The sequence below is a fragment of the Taeniopygia guttata genome, chromosome 6, assembly GCF_048771995.1.
Source record: "Taeniopygia guttata chromosome 6, bTaeGut7.mat, whole genome shotgun sequence".
Classification (NCBI taxonomy): domain Eukaryota; kingdom Metazoa; phylum Chordata; class Aves; order Passeriformes; family Estrildidae; genus Taeniopygia; species Taeniopygia guttata.
This window is the reverse complement of record NC_133031.1, coordinates 17019216-17036952: the sequence shown is the minus strand read 5'-3', so window position 1 is coordinate 17036952 and position 17737 is coordinate 17019216. Positions and strand designations below refer to the sequence as shown.

General features: G+C 40.3%; 2 protein-coding genes across 3 annotated transcripts in view; one reads left to right on the top strand and one right to left on the bottom strand.

Moving 5' to 3' along the window:
- Positions 1–17737, top strand: part of SEC24C (SEC24 homolog C, COPII coat complex component) — a 106557-nt gene that overhangs the window by 4605 nt on the left and 84215 nt on the right. The gene's annotated exons all lie outside the window — the stretch shown is intronic.
- On the bottom strand, positions 1626–17395 carry MYOZ1 (myozenin 1). Of its 2 annotated transcripts, XM_030276886.4 has the most exons (6): positions 17209–17395; positions 15022–15123; positions 13928–14109; positions 5307–5541; positions 3019–3178; positions 1626–2192 (listed from the first exon to the last, which is right to left on the bottom strand). In XM_030276886.4, the coding sequence occupies exons 2-6, from the start codon at positions 15095–15097 to the stop codon at positions 1961–1963; spliced, it is 885 nt and encodes a 294-aa protein (XP_030132746.1). In that variant the 5' UTR covers positions 15098–15123; positions 17209–17395; the 3' UTR covers positions 1626–1960. The 2 variants fall into 2 exon arrangements, with proteins under 2 accessions (XP_030132746.1, XP_004174842.1); XM_004174794.6 differs by lacking the exon at positions 15022–15123 and having other exon boundaries at positions 17209–17394.

The window sequence follows — 17737 nt, the reverse complement described above, 5'->3', positions numbered from 1 at the left end:
TCACCCCACTTATGGCCCAGAAATCTCTTATAAGCTCAGATCCAGTCCTGAGGCCCTTTGTGTGAGTGATGTTGTTGAGGTGCTGGCCTGCACTCTTGTCTCCTGGGTGGACCTGAGACCTGTTCTGTGATTGTATGGGGCAACCCCTCCTCAGAGCAGCCAGTCCTCTCTGCTCCTTGACATTCCTTAACTGGCCCATGATCTGGAATACCTGCTGCTGAAAATAGATCGTGACATATGGCTACCAAACTATCTTGTTTCTGCTATTCCTGACATATTTACCCAAAAGCATAATGTATTTCACTTTTTAAAAAAACCCATAATTCTGTATTGCAGTAGGATAAAATCTGTGTCAGAAAAGGGGAGGCAATAAATGGCTTATTTATCGGGAGAATATTTTGCTTAATATCACCTTGTTTTCTCTGAAATTTCCTCTGACTTTCTGAATTTCTAGCTTTGTCATTGTGGACTGGTTTCTTGTATTAAAGTACTTTTGAACTGAAAAAGAAATCCATCCTCACTAATTACAATGCAATTGAAAAGGCAGATTGATCTAAAATACTGGAAAACAGCAACCTTATCTCCAAACAGAGCTGAAACAGAGCTTTTTCATTTTTGTTGAAATGTTCTTCAGATCAAAGTAGCACCTTAATTTTTTTAAGTTTAGTCACAGAACTGAGTTATGGATACCTCTTAATAATACAATAGGATATATAATAAATGTTCTTTAGCCATTGCTAAAGAACATTTAGCAATGCTTATTATTAGCATAATTTTACAGAGATCTCACAGTAGCCCTGTCAGTAGCTTTATAGAGGAGTGTAATAAAGCCAACCACATAACTATCCCAACAGAATAAAAATCAAATACACGGCTGCAGGAATTTCTAGACAAGAAGGAAAACCTCCTAAATTAGAAGTACTTCAGTGGAAGCTGTCCCCATGAATAAGCTGTTCAGCCCTGCTTACAGGAGGAAATGTTGAGGCTCCAGAACAGAATTCCAAACAAGTCTCCAGGCAGGAATTCTTTAGTGGTTTTCCACAGCTCCTGCCTTTCTTCCTATTTGTGTGGCATTGCTGAAACTACTGCAAGAAATGGAATAGACTTTGATGGTGTGTTTTTGAATAAGTAATGCACTGTGGTAGGTGTCAAATTAGCTCTGTTGTTATTAAAGCATTTGTTTTCTTGCTCTGTAACTATGGGCAAGCCATCTTACTTGGGTGTGCCTCTGTTGCTTCCCAACCTATTAACTTCATGTTCGCCATAAAAAAAATAGAAGAAAAAAAAAAGAACCAAAAAACTGCTTAAGCTATCATCTTCTTTATACTCTGGAGAACTGGGGAATCTTAGGTCTCAGTGAGATACTTTAAGCTGTTTGTTTTGCTGACTTACTATTTCATTTCTGATGTTCTAATTTCCTCTCAAAGTCATTGTTCTTCCCCATCACTTTGGCAATATTTTTCCAAGCCATCTGGATGTATATAAATCTTACGACCATCCCCGTTAGTCCCTGATCTTTCACCCCAGGCTAATAGTCTTGTTGTGAGATTGAAACTTTTGTTGTTCCCCAAATGCTAATCCCCAAATTCTTTCAGCAACACTTTTTAAGGAGAAAACACAAAAGCTGTTTTTCATCTTGGTGTTTTATTTTTTGTTAGCACATGACAAAACAGGTTTATTATCAAACAGACAGGCAGCATGTAGCATTGCTAAACAGAAAAACACTTCCTTAGTCTTGGCCTCTTACGTGCTGATGAATAAAAAGCAGCTTTTCCTCAAACTGTGTCTGATAGATTAACAATACAGTGAAGAGAAGTTAAGAACCTGCTTGGGACTTGTCTTGGCTACAGGCAAAAGAAATAAAGAGCTAACAGAACTAGAGTTGCACTTTTCCACTGCTTACTATCAACCTGCATATAGAAAGGGCTGAGAAAAAAGGGAAGGTCATGGCAGTGGGGATTTACAACTCTTCTGTTTCACCAGTCATTGGCACATTGACTGCAGTCTGGTATTCTGAGAAGTCTCCTGAAGGCATCCAAGGAATTGGGGTTCTGTTGAAGGAGGGTCTTTTGCTGAAATTTTGATTATATATCATGAGAGATTCTGGGAGCAAAGGGCAGATATCAAACTGAGGCACTTTGAAGGTCATCCGTTTGGCTGCTTTTTCAAAACCTCCATAAGGCATGGCAGTCCTGGCATAGGGGAATACATGGAGTTAGCAAACAGAGCATAGGTAAACAACAGGATTTACAAAATAAATAGTCAAAGGTATCAAGATTATAAATTGTGCTGTTCTTGCGTCTGGCCAACAAATCCTTCATGAGAACATAGATGTATCCATTGCCTATGTACTAAAAATTATGTAAACACACACACATGCTGCTGTGTACTTCCTTCACCCTTGTTGCATCAATCTCCATCAAACCATACACACATTTCACACCTGTTAGTTTTCTGTACATGTAGCAGGCAGAGGCTGCATTATTGCAGAAATGAGTGGGATGTAGGTTTATTCTTGGCGCTGATGTCCTGAGGCTATGGAGGTGAGTGACAAAATTGTATAGAGATTAACAAAAAATTTTTGCTGCCCGAGAAATATTTGTGAAACTTTCAGTGTTTATCAGAAACAGCAGAAACACCCTGGTTTGTGTATGAAGTGCTGTAATATCTGCAGTATATGGCTGCTGATGGTAAGTATTTTTCATGACCACTTGAACTTCAAAGGGTTGCAGTAAAAAACAGTGGTAAACGACATATCCTGGTCAAGAGAGAGAAAGAAAGGCAAATAGGATTAAAGTCCTCTTATCCAACTGAATAGATTTTCTGTGCATAATCTGAATTAAAATCTCTAGTTCTTAACGTATTTTGTCTTTGTAGTCTTCCAAACATTTCATCCACCAGAGACTGTGCTAAGCAGAATGACATGCAGCTAAAACTTATTTACAGTGCACAAGACAGGACACATTATTGTGTTTTCTCTTGCTAAATAAACTGCATTGAACATCTAAGAAGACTTACCGGTTAAAAGACTTGTAGTGGGGGAAATCAGCTTTGGGGCTGTATGACAGTAAGTCCGTGGAGAACTGACTTTTGTCCTCAGGGCTGATACCCATTGCTCGTTCCCAAGGGGAAATATAAGTTTTAAATATAGTAACTTTTTTGCCTCCTGACTTCCCATCTGTAAACAGAGGAAGGTAAAGCAGTCTAGTTAGATGGCACTCTTAACTGTATTGTGCTTTTGTCTTCTGCTACTGAAGTTGAGGCACCAGCTTTGTTTCCAGATTCTGTAACTCCTATATCAATATGAGCTTTTATGGTTAGATTTCTGTTTTAAAAAGACAATCATACACCACTTCTGTCCTTATCCACAAAAGTAGATAGTACCATAGTCTAAGAGCCACTCATCCTGAAACTTGCATTAAAGCATGTATTTGGTAGCTAATTTTTCATTCTTCTTTTTGGTTGCTCATACAGAAAGAACCAAAGTTCTCATGTCATCATCTCTTCCACTAACGGGGGAAGCTTTATATGTGGAAAGATGTTATGTAATTTCTTCGTTTACTTTTCTTTATTTTCTGTCAGATTGTAGCAGACATGACATGGCATTTTCTTTGTGATTACATGAACAGACTTTCATCTTTTTCCCCTTCTGAACTGGGATGTTAGAGACAAGTCTGTCTCAACCACCTCAGGATGGCTAAAATCAATTTGCAAATATCATGTGGTATCTCACTTGAAGTTAAAATCCTATCAGTGACTAGAGCTGCTCTTTGTTGTAAAGTCAGACACTTGATTGCTAGAAATTTTAGATTAGCTTCCAGCTGCTCCATTAAGCAAATGAGTTTAGACAAGGGATTTCATTCTGCATTTCCCTTTCCTTCCTTTCCCTTCCCTAGCTGTGTATAATACCACCTTGCTAGTAAGAGCATAAGTTTTGTATTGATATGTAGCACACTTATAATATTTTCATCCTTCATAAATCTTAAAACTCCTGAGCAATGACATCTGCTTAGCTTCTTTAGGGCAGATGAGAATAATAGATTAATGGAGAGAGACATTCTGGTGCTTTCATGGTGCTACATTTTGTGTAGAGAACAAATCCTTATGAAGTAAGTGGCAAAGAATGAACAATATTATCTGGATCTGAATCTTTCTTCTTTATCACACCTCCTTTGTTTGTCTTGTTGATTTTAAACCATGCCAAGTCCTGGAGTTCCCTGCTTTCAAAGAATTGCAAACATTTACAAGAACTTAATTTTCATTAAAAAAAAAATTAAAACTCCGCCCTTTTTTGTGAAGTATTTAAACTAAGCAGTTTACCAGCACATTGATTGCTAGAGTTGAAACATAAAAGCAGGGGGAATCTGTCGCTGCAGTGAAAGCTATAGGATGATATTAATCCTCCTTCTCCCAGCACACATGATAACAATGAAGAAAAATCTCCTGTAAGAAAGCTGTAAGTTTATAGAGATTGCTTTTTCACAAGAAATGTAAAAGCTGATTTCGATATAAAATGCACATTATTCCAGAATGTAAATGAAAAAACTTGGATTTTACAAGTCATTCATCTGGTTACTTGAGGCGGCTGTTCCTGATTCCAAAGCAAATTTGATTTTTTTTTGGTAAAAAATTATAAGGACTGTTAAAGTTATGATTTTATCTGCTGATTCATATACTAGGTATTTGTTTATCCTCTGTTTAATTTCTGGCCAAATTAAACAGAGGATAAAATCAGGCAAAGACTAAATTGAATTAAAACTGCTTTTACTTATTAAAGATATTGCCTCAGTGGCCCAGTGGTGGTTACCAGATTACTTTCAGAAATATTGCTGTTCCTTTCTGAAGATTATCTAAAAAATGTTCTTTGTTCAGGTAGGAGCTTTGATTTGAAATCAGGTCTCAGATATTCGAGTCTGATACTCAGATCAGACTACTGATCTAAGGAGTAAATACCACTCTCTCCAGTAGTGGTCAGTGTGAAATCTTTGAAAGGAAGGAGTGCACACTGGCATGGCATAGCTGTAACTGACCTACTGCTCAACCAGCCTTAAGAGCTCAGCAGATAAATTTCCTGTAATTTCTGTGGTCCAGTCAAAAAGGGTATTTCTGCCTTCTGCCTGTGGTTGAGCAACATAGAAGCATACAAACAAAACCATAAAACTAAAAGCAGTTCAACTCTTCTAGGCTTTACACTGGAACTTTGTTTGGAAGAATCCAGGTGTTAGATTAATTTGCTTGTCCTTAAGAGTAGGCTTGGCATGTGGGCTGATAGCTTTAGTTTCTTATTCTTGCAGAGAGATACTTGCCTTTGTCAGTACCATCGCCTCCTTCTCCACCACTTCCAGATGATTTGCCTGCCTGCTCCCCTTCGCCATCTCTAGCACCTCCTCTGCTTCCAGGCCTGGGAGGGACCCCGGGATGCTGCTGCGTGCTGGAGCCGTGCTGCCCAGCTGGCATTCCTCCTACCATCCGCCCATGGGCATAGCCATGAGCATCTTCCCCATAGCTCCCTCCTGCTGGGATGAACTTCTGAAAGTGATCCTAGGGGAGGAGAAAAGGTGGTGGTTGAATCCCTGTTACAGGACATGGTGTATTCATGTTTGCAGGGCTGGGTCCCAGAATGTAAACTCCTGAGTCTCTGTGATCTGACCAGTTCTGTATCTCTGTTACAAAGTCAGTGGCAGAACTTCATGTTTATTTATATTCCCTTTATTCAGTATAGCAGCAGCTGTGGAAAAGCAGAAGTGGCAATGGAAGCACACTCGCCTCATAGTCATTTTATGTGATCAGGGTGTTGTTGTCCCCAACAATGATGACTATGAAATAGAGGAGGAGGGGAAAAGAGATTTAGCTTTTGCCAGAGCAGGTAAAAGTCCAAACAAAAATAACATTGGCTAACCTGTGGGAAAGCATGCTGAGCAAGAAAGTGTTTTCATGTCAAAGTTAACATAACCCCAGCTCAATTACAGTGTGGGAATTAAGTGTTACAGGCCACCAGAACAGGACGATATCTGTGACAACACAAAAGCCAGGGGAGATGGGAGATACCTGCCTTTTTGCCTGTTTTCCATATATATGAAGGTCTGCTTGGGGAGGAGAATTTACATGTTGAGAAAAACTGGAGAGATAGCACCCTGGGAAAACAGAAGATACTTCCTGATGACCACAAGAGGGAAATGACAAAAAGGAAGAATTTTGTTTGTAGCAGTACGTGAATTAGCAAACCAAATCTAACCAGTGACAGGGTAAGAAAGAAAGAAATTTGTATCCATTGATAGAATTAAATTGGTCTTATTTTGCAGACCATTTACTCTCCCTTGGTCAGGCTAGAAGGCACAATCTCTGCAGTATGTAGTAAAAGAGCAAACAATCCATGCAGGAATTATTGACCTTATGGTGTACATATTGGCACAATATCCTGTCTTTGCACGCCAAAACATTAATAAATGCTTGTATGGAATAGAAACTGATACAGTATGTTTAGAAAAATGTTTCATATATTGGTCATAAGGGACATCAAAACTTTACTCCCATCAGACTTTAAAAGGTATCTCTTGTGTAGTACAGCCCACACAGCTATATAATACAAGTAACCTGGGTTATATATCACATAACCTTTCCTGTTGCACTAGGAGATTAGCTATTAGATGCACAAAGATGCAACAAATATACTTGAATGACACTGAATGAATCTGTGGTTCCTCATGCTGTGGTTCTACCTGTATAAATTAATCTCAGGCAGCCTCAGAGATAGCTCTTAAAGGGTTAAGGCTTTCTCAGGGCTCTTACACCTAGCACAGTTTAGTAAAAAGAAGCTTTCCAGGCTGTAAACAGGCTTCCAAGGCCAGCTGTTCAGTCAGCTAAAAATAGTCAAGAAGTGAAAACCCCACAAGGCTCAAGGCAGAATTAGCTAACCCTCTGCTCCCTGTGTCTCCCACAACAGTGTCCAGGGTTTCACAGCAGGTCACCAGGCTGCAACCCAGGCAGACAGCCAGCTGCAGGCTGAAGTGGCAGAGCTGGTGCCCCCAGGGCCTTTAGGGACTGTCTGTCCTTCTCCTAGCTGCAGGGAATTCCCTTTTTAGGAACACAGGAGATAAAGTTCCCGTGAATGTCAGGAAGCACTGAGAGGGGAGAGGATTGTAAGCATTAAGCTGTACACAGGAGCTAACAGGGCAATCTGCTCAATTATGTGTGGCAGCTATGTAGCTGTAAAAAGGCAAACTGAAAAAGGGTATTTTGAAGGTTTGGGGTCAGAATGAGGTTATTTTCAAAATTAATATATATGCAAAGGTAATTCTTCTTCTGATTTGCTAGCTACTTTCAAACCAGAATTTGCAAATGTTTTCCTTCAAGTTTCACCCATGCTGTGTGCCTTTTTTGAGAATTAAATGCTTATTTCTCCTTTCCTGTGGTTACTTACATGCCTCTCCTGCAAGAGAAAAAAAGTCACAAAGCATCAGCATAACATGAGCTGCAGTAAAATGGACTGTTTTGTTTCTGCTCACAGCAATATTTGATGTGACTAGGGAGGGGCATCATTGTCATCTGGTGTTATTTTAAATTGCAGTATTATCATTAAGTAGGAATGAAGTTTCTCTGGAACAGAAGGTCTGTATCAGGAAAGCCACTCCTAAATCTTATTTAGCTGCAAATTAAATTAATTTGATTTGCCTTAAGCTAGTTTATCATTCTTCATGGGCCTGCTGAGAAAACATCTGATCTGCTAAAAGTAGGCAACTCCATTTAGATAGGAAAGACATATTTTCCATGTAACACCCCAGTCTACTCACCTGCTAGAACAAAAATTTAATTTTCTTTAGTTTTGGTCACCACAATTGTTTGTTTTAGCTCAAATTAACACAAGGCAAAGGGAAAATAATCTTTTTGAAAATTTTCCAGGACAGTGGAGCTGAGGAATGACAGCCTCAAGCAGGAGTCTCAACATAGTCAAAGTCGCATAGGTACAGCTTTGCCTCCAGTACTTAGAGCAGACCTCGGATCAGAGTTTTAGAGTGGAATGTTAGAGTTTTGGAGCTTACACTTGAGGAGAATGCATGTCTTGGTCCACTGCTAGCATCATGTGGAACTTTTACATACATACATATTCACATCATAAAACCAGCCTCTCAGTTAGTACTGATTGACTGTGCTGGTGAGAGCTCCAGGAGAGAAGTCCAGGAATGTCAATTGATATGGCTGACAACCTGCTCCTGTTGGGTGTGGGGACAGATCACTCCTCCTCCTCTCTGTGCATTGTTGGAGGCAGTGGATATTATCAGTCCCTAGGCATCCCTAAATCCACTCTAATAAGAGAACACTTGTTGCAAGTACGTGTGATGGGTCCCCTGGGTTGGCTAAACAAATTTGGCTTATGTCTTTGAAGTCCTTAGTGCTAGCAAGTGCTTGCTATTGAAGGCTGAGTGCTTATATGGCCAAATTCTGAATTCTCTGGAGCTTGTGCCTAATAAAAACTAGATAATGAAAGATGATCCAACTAATGGAGCTGAGATCTCTAAGTATCTCAAGGCCCTGATGTCACTGCAGGCACTCCCCAGGAAAGACACTGTGTGCTTCAGCTCCTTGCTGTGCCCTAAAGAAAATGATTGAGGCCACCAAATGTGTTTCTATTTCCACCTCACTGATAAAGAGCTCCCCAAATGTTTGATGCCTATGCAGTTACTAACACTTCTGAAGTTACTGGCCTGCGTCGTCTCCGTGGCAGCCACTCAAATGCCCCTTAATGGTGGGATGGGAGATTTAAAATTCAGACACTTGGAGAGTCTCATAGACTGCCTGCTGTTTTTATCAAAGCGTGGGCCTCAGTCCTTCATTTGGAATTGCATAGCCTTAAACCTATGATTCATTTTTTAAAAAACGGTGAAAATTAGAAGCTGTTGAAGCATCTTACACTATTTTTCTTTTAAACTTGCTGCCCCAAGAAGCACAGCAGGTTGAGCTCCTGCTTTCTATTTCCAGGTCCATTTCTGACTTGCTGTGTAATCTTAGACAAAATATTTTTTGCCTCTGTGCCTGAATTTACCCATCTAAATAACATGAATTTTTATCTAATGCTGCCCAAAATTAGATATATCTTATTTGTATATTTTATGTCAGCTTTGCCACATTTTCTTCATGGATGAAAGACATTTTGTTTCAGAATTTTGGTCCAGAGTTTTCTCACAGTGCTTCAACAAATTGCTGTGGAAAATAAAAGGCTCTTTTTTCCCTGTTACTCTGCTTTTTCCATTCCAGTTGCTTTTTGAATAAGAATGCATTGGACTCCATGTCCACTCTTTACACAGCTTTGGGTGTAGTGGGACCTCTAGGTGTTCTGCACCAATGCAGCTCCAGTGCAGCAAGGCACATTTTGTTAGGGGAGTTACAATCTTACCCAGCTCACTCCACTTAGGTCGTAACCTGAGACTTGTATCTTAGCCTGAAATTATCCTGTAATGTTTGCTCAAGAGGTTTAACATTCCATGCAGAACAGAACTCCTAAAAAAAAAATTATTCTCCTAACATTTCCCCTTTAACCTTACCTCCACTGATATTGATTGACATTCATCTAAGTACATGAAGGGGCATACAGAGCCATCACTGCATGTCCCTGTAATAAACCAAGCAGCTGCATGATGGCATTTCTCCATCATTGTTTTCCTTCAGACACTGTATCATGCCTGGCAGTGTAAGATCTCTGAGGCAGGTTGGTGGTATACTGCTGTCTGCTGTGAAGCATCACTTTTGGTTTGTAACATAATCACTTCCATTTTCTTCCTGCTGCTTCTGCCTGCTCTGAGTTCTTGTCCAGCACTGAAAAAAGTACTAATTCCTGCCATTATCCAAAAGAGCAGTAATCCAATTCTTTAGACTTCTTAGATTTTGTTTCACAGTTAGTATCAGCTTAAAAGAGACCTCTTGACCTAAAGTCCAGTAGAAATTGCCAGCACATTTTAGTTTGTTTTCATAAAAGCTTTGCCATGACTGGAAGCTGCATTTATTTTATCTTGTGGATGAGCGCACCAAGGTGGGGATTTTGGTTGTGGGTCAGTGTGGATTTTGAGGTACTACTGCTCATAATTGTATCTTTAGATATTGGGTTTTTTACCTTCCTAATTGTTTTAAGATCTGATAATAAAACATAAAAAGGAGGGGGGAAAAAGGAAGGTCTCCTGTAACCTAAATCAAGCTACGGTTTTGACTAGCAGAAGGACCATATTTAAGGATTCTTACTGGAAGAAAGAGTAATGACAACATCCAAGACACATAACTATGGCTTTGTTTTCAGTTTTCTCCTAATGCCTGGCAGCTAGGTGTGAGAAAGTTTCCACTTGACAGCAAACTCTTACACTGAGGTTCAAAAGCAGAGGTGGGATGTCAAAAGGAGTTAGGGCAATAATGAGTGAGGCTGCAGGGCTAAGAAATACTGTTTCACATGATCTTAATGTGTTTGAGGCCAAACAAATTTAGCATTATGAAGGAAAGGTCTATGAACTGCTGATCTATTAGCTGCTGAACAGTGAAATGGGATTTAGGAGATCCAAAGACAAGACAGAGACCCTATTTGTGATTTTGGATGACTCATAAATCTACCCTATGTTTCAATTTCACTGTTAAAAAATAAATGTAGTGATTTCCCTCATTCTCTAGTTGGCCAGTAATAGAGCACATAGCAAGATAGTATTTCATCATGGTCTTTAGTCAGTAATAAATTATATCTTGCAGCTCCACAATGAAGTTGAAAATATTCTCTGAGACATGGAGAGAATCAGAGTTTCTGTGGGTGGCACAGCCTGAGGTAAGGAGAAGAAATCCTGCATCTGATTTACTAGACAGGGTTCAGAAGAGCCCAGCTTTTTCAGTGCAGGACTAAACAATGAGGATGTTGCCCAAAATCTCCCTGTTTGGCAGGATATTGGTGTCAAACTCACCCCTCCCTAAACCCTTCCCTTTGTACTGTATATTTGCAAGCAAAGAGAGTCACAGTATTGAAAACAGCTCTGCAGTAGGTAGTGTGTTTCATTTTACTCGTTTTGGGAATGGTCAGTCCTTTTGACTGGGGCTTTAGCTGCCATTTGCCTTTAACTGGATGAGTAGAGCTGCAGCAGTGACAGAGTGACTGATGAGTTTTCACTTTTGCATGGAGCTGTCTGACAAACACGTACACACAATAGATACGTTTCCTCTGCTACAAGTAAGGAGGATCTGATTGTCCAGTGTGGATTTTTGGCTGGAGGAAAAGGAGGAGGAGAGAAGCAGAAGGGTGGGTCAATGACACATGACTGCTGAGATCTTCTCCCTTGTGTGGAAGGTTTATGGCTACAGCACAGGCTATTCTGGAGCCCCTTATATGGTTTGGATTTATTTTTAATGACCTTTCTCTTTGTGTGTTTTTATATTACATTATCTTGCTGGTAAACTTCTTTTGTGAGAAAGAAACAATCCATACTCCACCCCAGACTTGCCTTGCCCTGCTTTCTTAAGTGTGTCCTGAGAATATTTTAGGACAAGACAGTTAAGAAATGTATGATATAAAAGCAGAAAACCCACCAGCAGCTTCAAATTCCTTCTCTGTCCCACAGCCTCACAGACACAAGAACTTCTTTGGGATGAGGAGCAAAGGACATGGAAGTTAATTGGGAGAGGGAAGTAACTGGGTGTAGCAGTAGGTCTTCTTACTCTGCCATTATCTTTCCCACACAGTTATCTTTTGTTTAAGCTTTCTTTTCTGCATTTGTCTTTGAGGAGATAGAGGGGCAAGAAAAGAAAAGAAAAGAAAGCTAATCATATACTGCAATCAAAAGGGCTTTTTGATAAGTTATTTGGTGTTAAGGTCAGGCACTGTCTTGATGGTTTGGAAGATAACAAATTACAGATCTGTTGCCTTTACCTGCTCAAGAGCACCCAGCTCTCTGAGACAATGACTCAGTTGCTGGGATTGCTCAGCTTTTTTTAATGATCTGACTGCAGCAAAGCTGCTCACTGGTGCTGCCTGGGGTCATGAGAACAGTTACCCACAAAGGCAGTGGGTGCAACCAGTGAGCTCGTGGAGCAGCCAGAAAACACTAACAATTATGTTTTAATCTTGCTAAACTGACCCCAGGCGAGGGCTGAAGTCTTCCTGCACTGACCAATGGAGTTATCTGTTGTCTCTCCATGGATGTGGAGAGAAGACTTGTAAGCAAATCATGGAGGATTTTAAGCAGAATGCCAGCTGCTGTTTGGAGACCATGCCATGGTTCTCCTACAGCATAGCAATAAAGAAAATCCTAGCTTTTTAGAGTATTTTCTAACCCCCAACTACATTTCCTCATAGCACAGGATTTAACAGTCATGTTAAAAGATCTTGGGAGCAGATGTGTTCTTACAAAAGAGAGAAATCCACTACAGAAGGGGTATGGAGTGAAAGTCTTGCACAGATAAATAAAGTAGGAAAAGCTGCTAACAAAAGAGAAGCAATTGTTATCAACATTTGTAATGTTAGTCACTGAGTGACTGTGCATGTCCAGTCTTGAGTCAATTGGTCACAACTTTTTTGTTTTGGATTTTTTTTATTGGACATTCTTTAGTGACACCCTCAAATTTTTGACACTTTGGACTTTAGTCTTTTTATTACATCAATTTATTATTTTCTCACTTCTCACTGCAGCAGATTCTCACATATGAACTTGGCCCTCATATGTTTTAGGAACTCTGAGATTGCTGAGTATTTATAAAAACAGCATGCATTTCTCTAGGCTGTTCATCTGTGGAGTACGAAGTTCAATATACCATTCATTCTCACATTCTTTCTAGGAGATAATTGACTGAAGAAATGAACTACCTAAAGCACAAAGAGATGAAGAAACTGACCAAAGTTTAACATCACAGGATATGCTTTTTATATCTCTGGTCTGTCATCCTTCATCTGTAATCTTACTGTTTAATTTTAACTTTTTTTGTTAGGCATCTTTCCACATTCTGATTTTTAAGTTGTCATTTCTAGAAGTGAACCACAGATATTTTCTTATTGCTGCTTTTGAAAACATCAGAGTGCTAAAAGATAGTGAGGTTTTGTTTGGCAAAACATTTTCTTCAGCTTAACTTTTATTGTTTTCCCTGAGTATCCTTGGACTGGAAAATAGATGCCATAAAGTGATAAAATGTCACCAAACCAACTTTAAAGAACATCAGAAGATGTTCAAAATGCATATGAACCTTAATAATTTTCTATTTGTTTTACTGAACTCTGATAATCATGTGAATAGAGAGTTTCATATGTAAAAGTTTAGGTGTCTTCAAAAAACTTTACACCTGCAACTAGCTGTAGAAAGGAGTTTAAATAACAGTACTAATGCAGAGGAAAAGGAAAAGAAAATGAATGTCTGTATTTATATACCATATCTGAAATGAAAATGTTTTAGAGGAAAACAAGCTGGGCTTCTAGGAAATTAACTGAAAATATTTCAGAATCAGGTTAGAGGTTTCACTTGTGGCACTTGCAGATATTAGCAGAGGACTCTGTCCAGCAGAAGGCATAAAAGTATCCTAGACTAAAAATAGCACTGAGTCTACTGGAGCTGAAGTCAGACCTGGATGGATCATTGCCATCATGCAAAGAAGAAATGGAATGGGTACAAAACCAATTAGCCCTGCCCTGAGTTCTGAGCACTTGCCAAACATGCAGCCTTCCTTCATCACTCAGTACTGAATTTTGTCATGCTTCTGTATGTGTGATACCAAATATTTGCCAGAGGAGACTAATGCTGCTGCCAAAAGGAAATAAAACTTGTGTGTTTATGTCATTTTGTTTTCTTCTTTCACTGCTTTGCTAGTAGACCCTCCCTATCCCCTGCCCACACACATTAAAACAGAAGAGGTCTTGGGCACACTCCATTCCTGTTTTCCCTGAGTGCATGGAGTAGCATTTTAGTCTTAATTTTCAACTTACCACAGAATTGTCGGTGAAAGCGTCAGGGTTATTCTCATAAATGAACTTCTCCACTCTTAGCTGACGTAATTTGAACATCTTGGATCCTTTGTTAGTGAGGAGAGAAAGCTCTTCTAGCATCACATCTCTGGGGATGCTGATCTTCTTCCCCAGGTTCAGCTTGGACACCTCTTGTGGCATAGCTACAAAACATGTACAGTGGGACACTTTAGGAAGTATTCTGGTCTATGTCTTTTGTCTGTTGCTTCCTAGCATCAGTAGTGACTTCAAGCACCCGAATTATTATCTAAATTAAGATTTTAGGACATTATCTATGCACCAAGTTTTTACATTGATGACACTTTGGATATAGATTTTTGGTATTTACTCTGGACTGCAATCAAGGCAAATCTGCAGAGAGAAGTTACATAGGGGTGGAGCTAGATGGGTGTCTGCCACATCTGAAGCATCTCAGTCAGTGCAGCAGGATTTCTTGGTACTGCCTCAAATGTCTACTTTTCCAAACCTCTAAAACCTTCCTCACGCTGTCAAAAGTAAAGAAAAGATAAAGACATCGCACTATTTAAAAGTTACCCTACCCAATACACACATATTCTGTAGAAAAAAAAAATGTTCCAGGTTGTATTCTTCCCGCTCTATTAAATTCTCTAAGAGCTTTTGTCTTTTTCAGTAATGAGTGCTGGAATCAAAGAAAGTCATACAGCGAGAAAACAAGTGTGAGACCAAGGTTGTAAGAGAGAGAACGACATAGAATCTATCTAGGCGCTGCAATATTGACACCTGTAAAAGATCATGTTTTCTGACTATTTACACTGGCGTGCATCCAAATTAATGCTGCAGGTGAATGCAAGTTTTCAGAGCGCAATCTAGGTAGACTTTTGGCCTGAGTGTGTGCAATGCTTTTCAGCTGTAAGACAGATAATGTGATGTGGTTGAAGGCTGGGCTTTTGTAAAATTTGTGGCTCTGCCTCCTAGTATGTTTACTGCTGATGTCTTGCTGTGGGAGTTCAGTTAGGCAAGGTGTGAAATTTTAAAGGCTGCATTTCAGGTTGAAATCCAAACAATTCTTACATGTGCAGTTTTGCATATCTTACCTTCATGTGTCAGCTTCCCAATGAGTTTAGTGGACTTTTTCCTTTTAACAGGAGCAGGAGTCCCTGCAAGGGGCATTCCCACAAAGGGTTCTCTGCTTTGCTCTAAACACACAAGGAAATGCAGAATGAAACACTGGAAATGTATTTCTTGCCTCTCATTTAGTTGCCATCTACAGGTAAAAGATACACAGCCTTCCTTTCACAAACAGGTTCTTTTCTATCCCTTCCCCGTGATGGTGCTAGTGGAAGGTATCATCCCATACAGGATATCATCAGCAGGCCATTCTGGGGTTCTCTGGAGACTCAGCATTCTGACAAAATATGGTAGCAGATCCCAGCAGAAGCATTGCCAAGGTGTCCTATAGCACTGTCATCCAAAAGAGGCAATTTAATTGCAACAAGGCAGTCTCCCAGAATCCACATGTGCTGTAGGGATACTCTGTTGTCATCTTATGCTGCAGTAACAGGATGTCACTTGGAAAATTTGCTCTATGATGCAATGTTATAGCAACATGCAGTTATCATCGATGGTAATATATATTTTTGGATAAAGATTTCAGGTCTGTCCATGAGTTATTTGGAGCGCTTTGCATCATGTGCAGTTCTGACTTGGATATTTAGATAGTCCTTTTAGAATTAGAATAGGTATTCAGAAAGTCACCAGACCGCAAGTTTGGAAGGGGAAAAAAAAAAGAAACAAAACAAAATTCCAAGTAGTTCTGTCTTTTATGACTGCTACTGTTTTGTTACAGAAGGGCTGGAGGAGGAAGGCACAGGAAAACCTGTTAAAGTGGTTTGCCCAATTTGTTTTAAGTCACTTGCATCTGTCTCTATGTATTGATCTTGATACCATTTGAAGGGGGAAAGAGGAAAAGAGGGAGATTTCTTCTGCTACAGTGTTTCCCATGTATGTCCCCAAATAGGATGAGAGATCTGAACCGCAAAACCAGGGAAAATCAGGAGCAATCTCAGCAATTCCATTTCAGGCAGATTTTGAGAGTCCTTCTTAGGGGTTATTACACATAATGTAAGTAGAGCAAGTGTCTTCCTTCACTTCAGCACTGTCCATGCCCAAACAACAGCATATAGGGGACAAATCCCTACCTAATATAATGCAATACAATACAAAGAAAAATGGGCAAAGACCCATTGGCTTCAGCTGCAGCAAAAACTAACCACCTCTGTCCTTGTGATTGTACTTTACTTGTTTAAGATTTCAGAACTGAAAAACTTTGAACTATTTTAAAACTAGCAAGCAAACAGCTGTAACTGGAAGTTTGTATACTACTCTTCTGATGAAGACATTTTTATCTCCTGTATATTCTGAAGTATCATTCCACCATTGCTTCTTTTGGAACATAGTTTCATGTGATAGAGTTGTGATAACTGTTAAAAGAAGACCAGCCACAGCAAAACAGTGCCAATCACATTGGCAGATACTCCCTTGGATTAGTTTTTCTTTCAGATTTGCAAGTTTTTCCTTTTACTGAGATGCTGCCTGTGTAGTTCACATCATAAATGAGCCCACCCTGGGGTATTCCCAAAGCAAGTGCGAGCAGGTGCAGCCATGACGCACACACTGCACATTCTCTTTAAGCAGCCAGACATCTGCTTGGCTGTATAAAAGAAGCAGGCCCTGCTTGACAGGAAAGGGGCAATGCTGCCAGGAAACAGCAGAGGTGAGAGGTTATGGCCCATCTGATGGGTCCTAAAACTCACAAAACAGAGAGAAATTATCTGTATGCCACATGCATGGATTTCCTGGGGCAAGGCAGAAAGGGACAGCCACAGTGGAAAGCTGTGCTCCTCACACTAATTCCCAAGCAGCAGTGAGGTCAAGTCTATCCCATTCTGCTGTCCTTCTTTACTAATCCAACAGGATTAGTTGAAGATTGAAAAACCCACTGCATGAATTTGGTCTCATATAAGGAAAGGGACAGCAGTCTCTCACTATGGACAGGGTCCAGATTTACACTGCTCTCTCAGCCCTCCCAGAAGCTGCTGGAGCCTCAAACCCCATCCTCCTCACTATGTCATACATAAAGCAGGGCTTTTCTCCCTCAACTCTGTCCCCTTCTTCAATTCTTCTGTATTTTTGGGCACTGATCTTTGCAGCTTTGGTGCTGCAAGCCAAACCAGTCTTTACTTCTCCAGCACCTACACTATTTTGCTGCCCAGTTGACTCACCTCAGGCTTGTAGTGCCAGGCTCAGACCAGCTCACACACCTGCCCCAGAGCTCAGCAGTGGCTGCTTCCTCCCAGCCTGTCTCTGGGTGCTGCCTGGGGAGGCTTGTCCAGCAGCCCCCCTCTCCCAGGGTGCCTGGGTGCAGGGAAGCTCTGCCCAGCACAAAGTGCTGATGCAAAGTGCTGTGAATTTGACTCCTGAAGGCTGCTCGCACAGGCATCCTGCAGTTATTAATAGCCAAAGGCCTAGAGGGCAGAGTCTCAGATAGCACTGCTGCCATCCCTGAGGAGAGGGGAAAAGAAAAGGTTGCACCTTAGGTCTCATGCAGTCACTGTCTCAATGCCCTCCATAGAAGACTAGGCCCTCCATAGGCAGCTCACTTCTTCCTCCTCTTTGTTCAAATAAACATGCAGTTCCTCTTCCTATTGCTTTTTGATGCAATTCATAAAACCTTCTCAATATCCTGTTTGTCAGTAATGCCTCAAAAGTTACCTTGGGTCTTGCTCTGTTTTGTACCCTCCTTCTACCCCT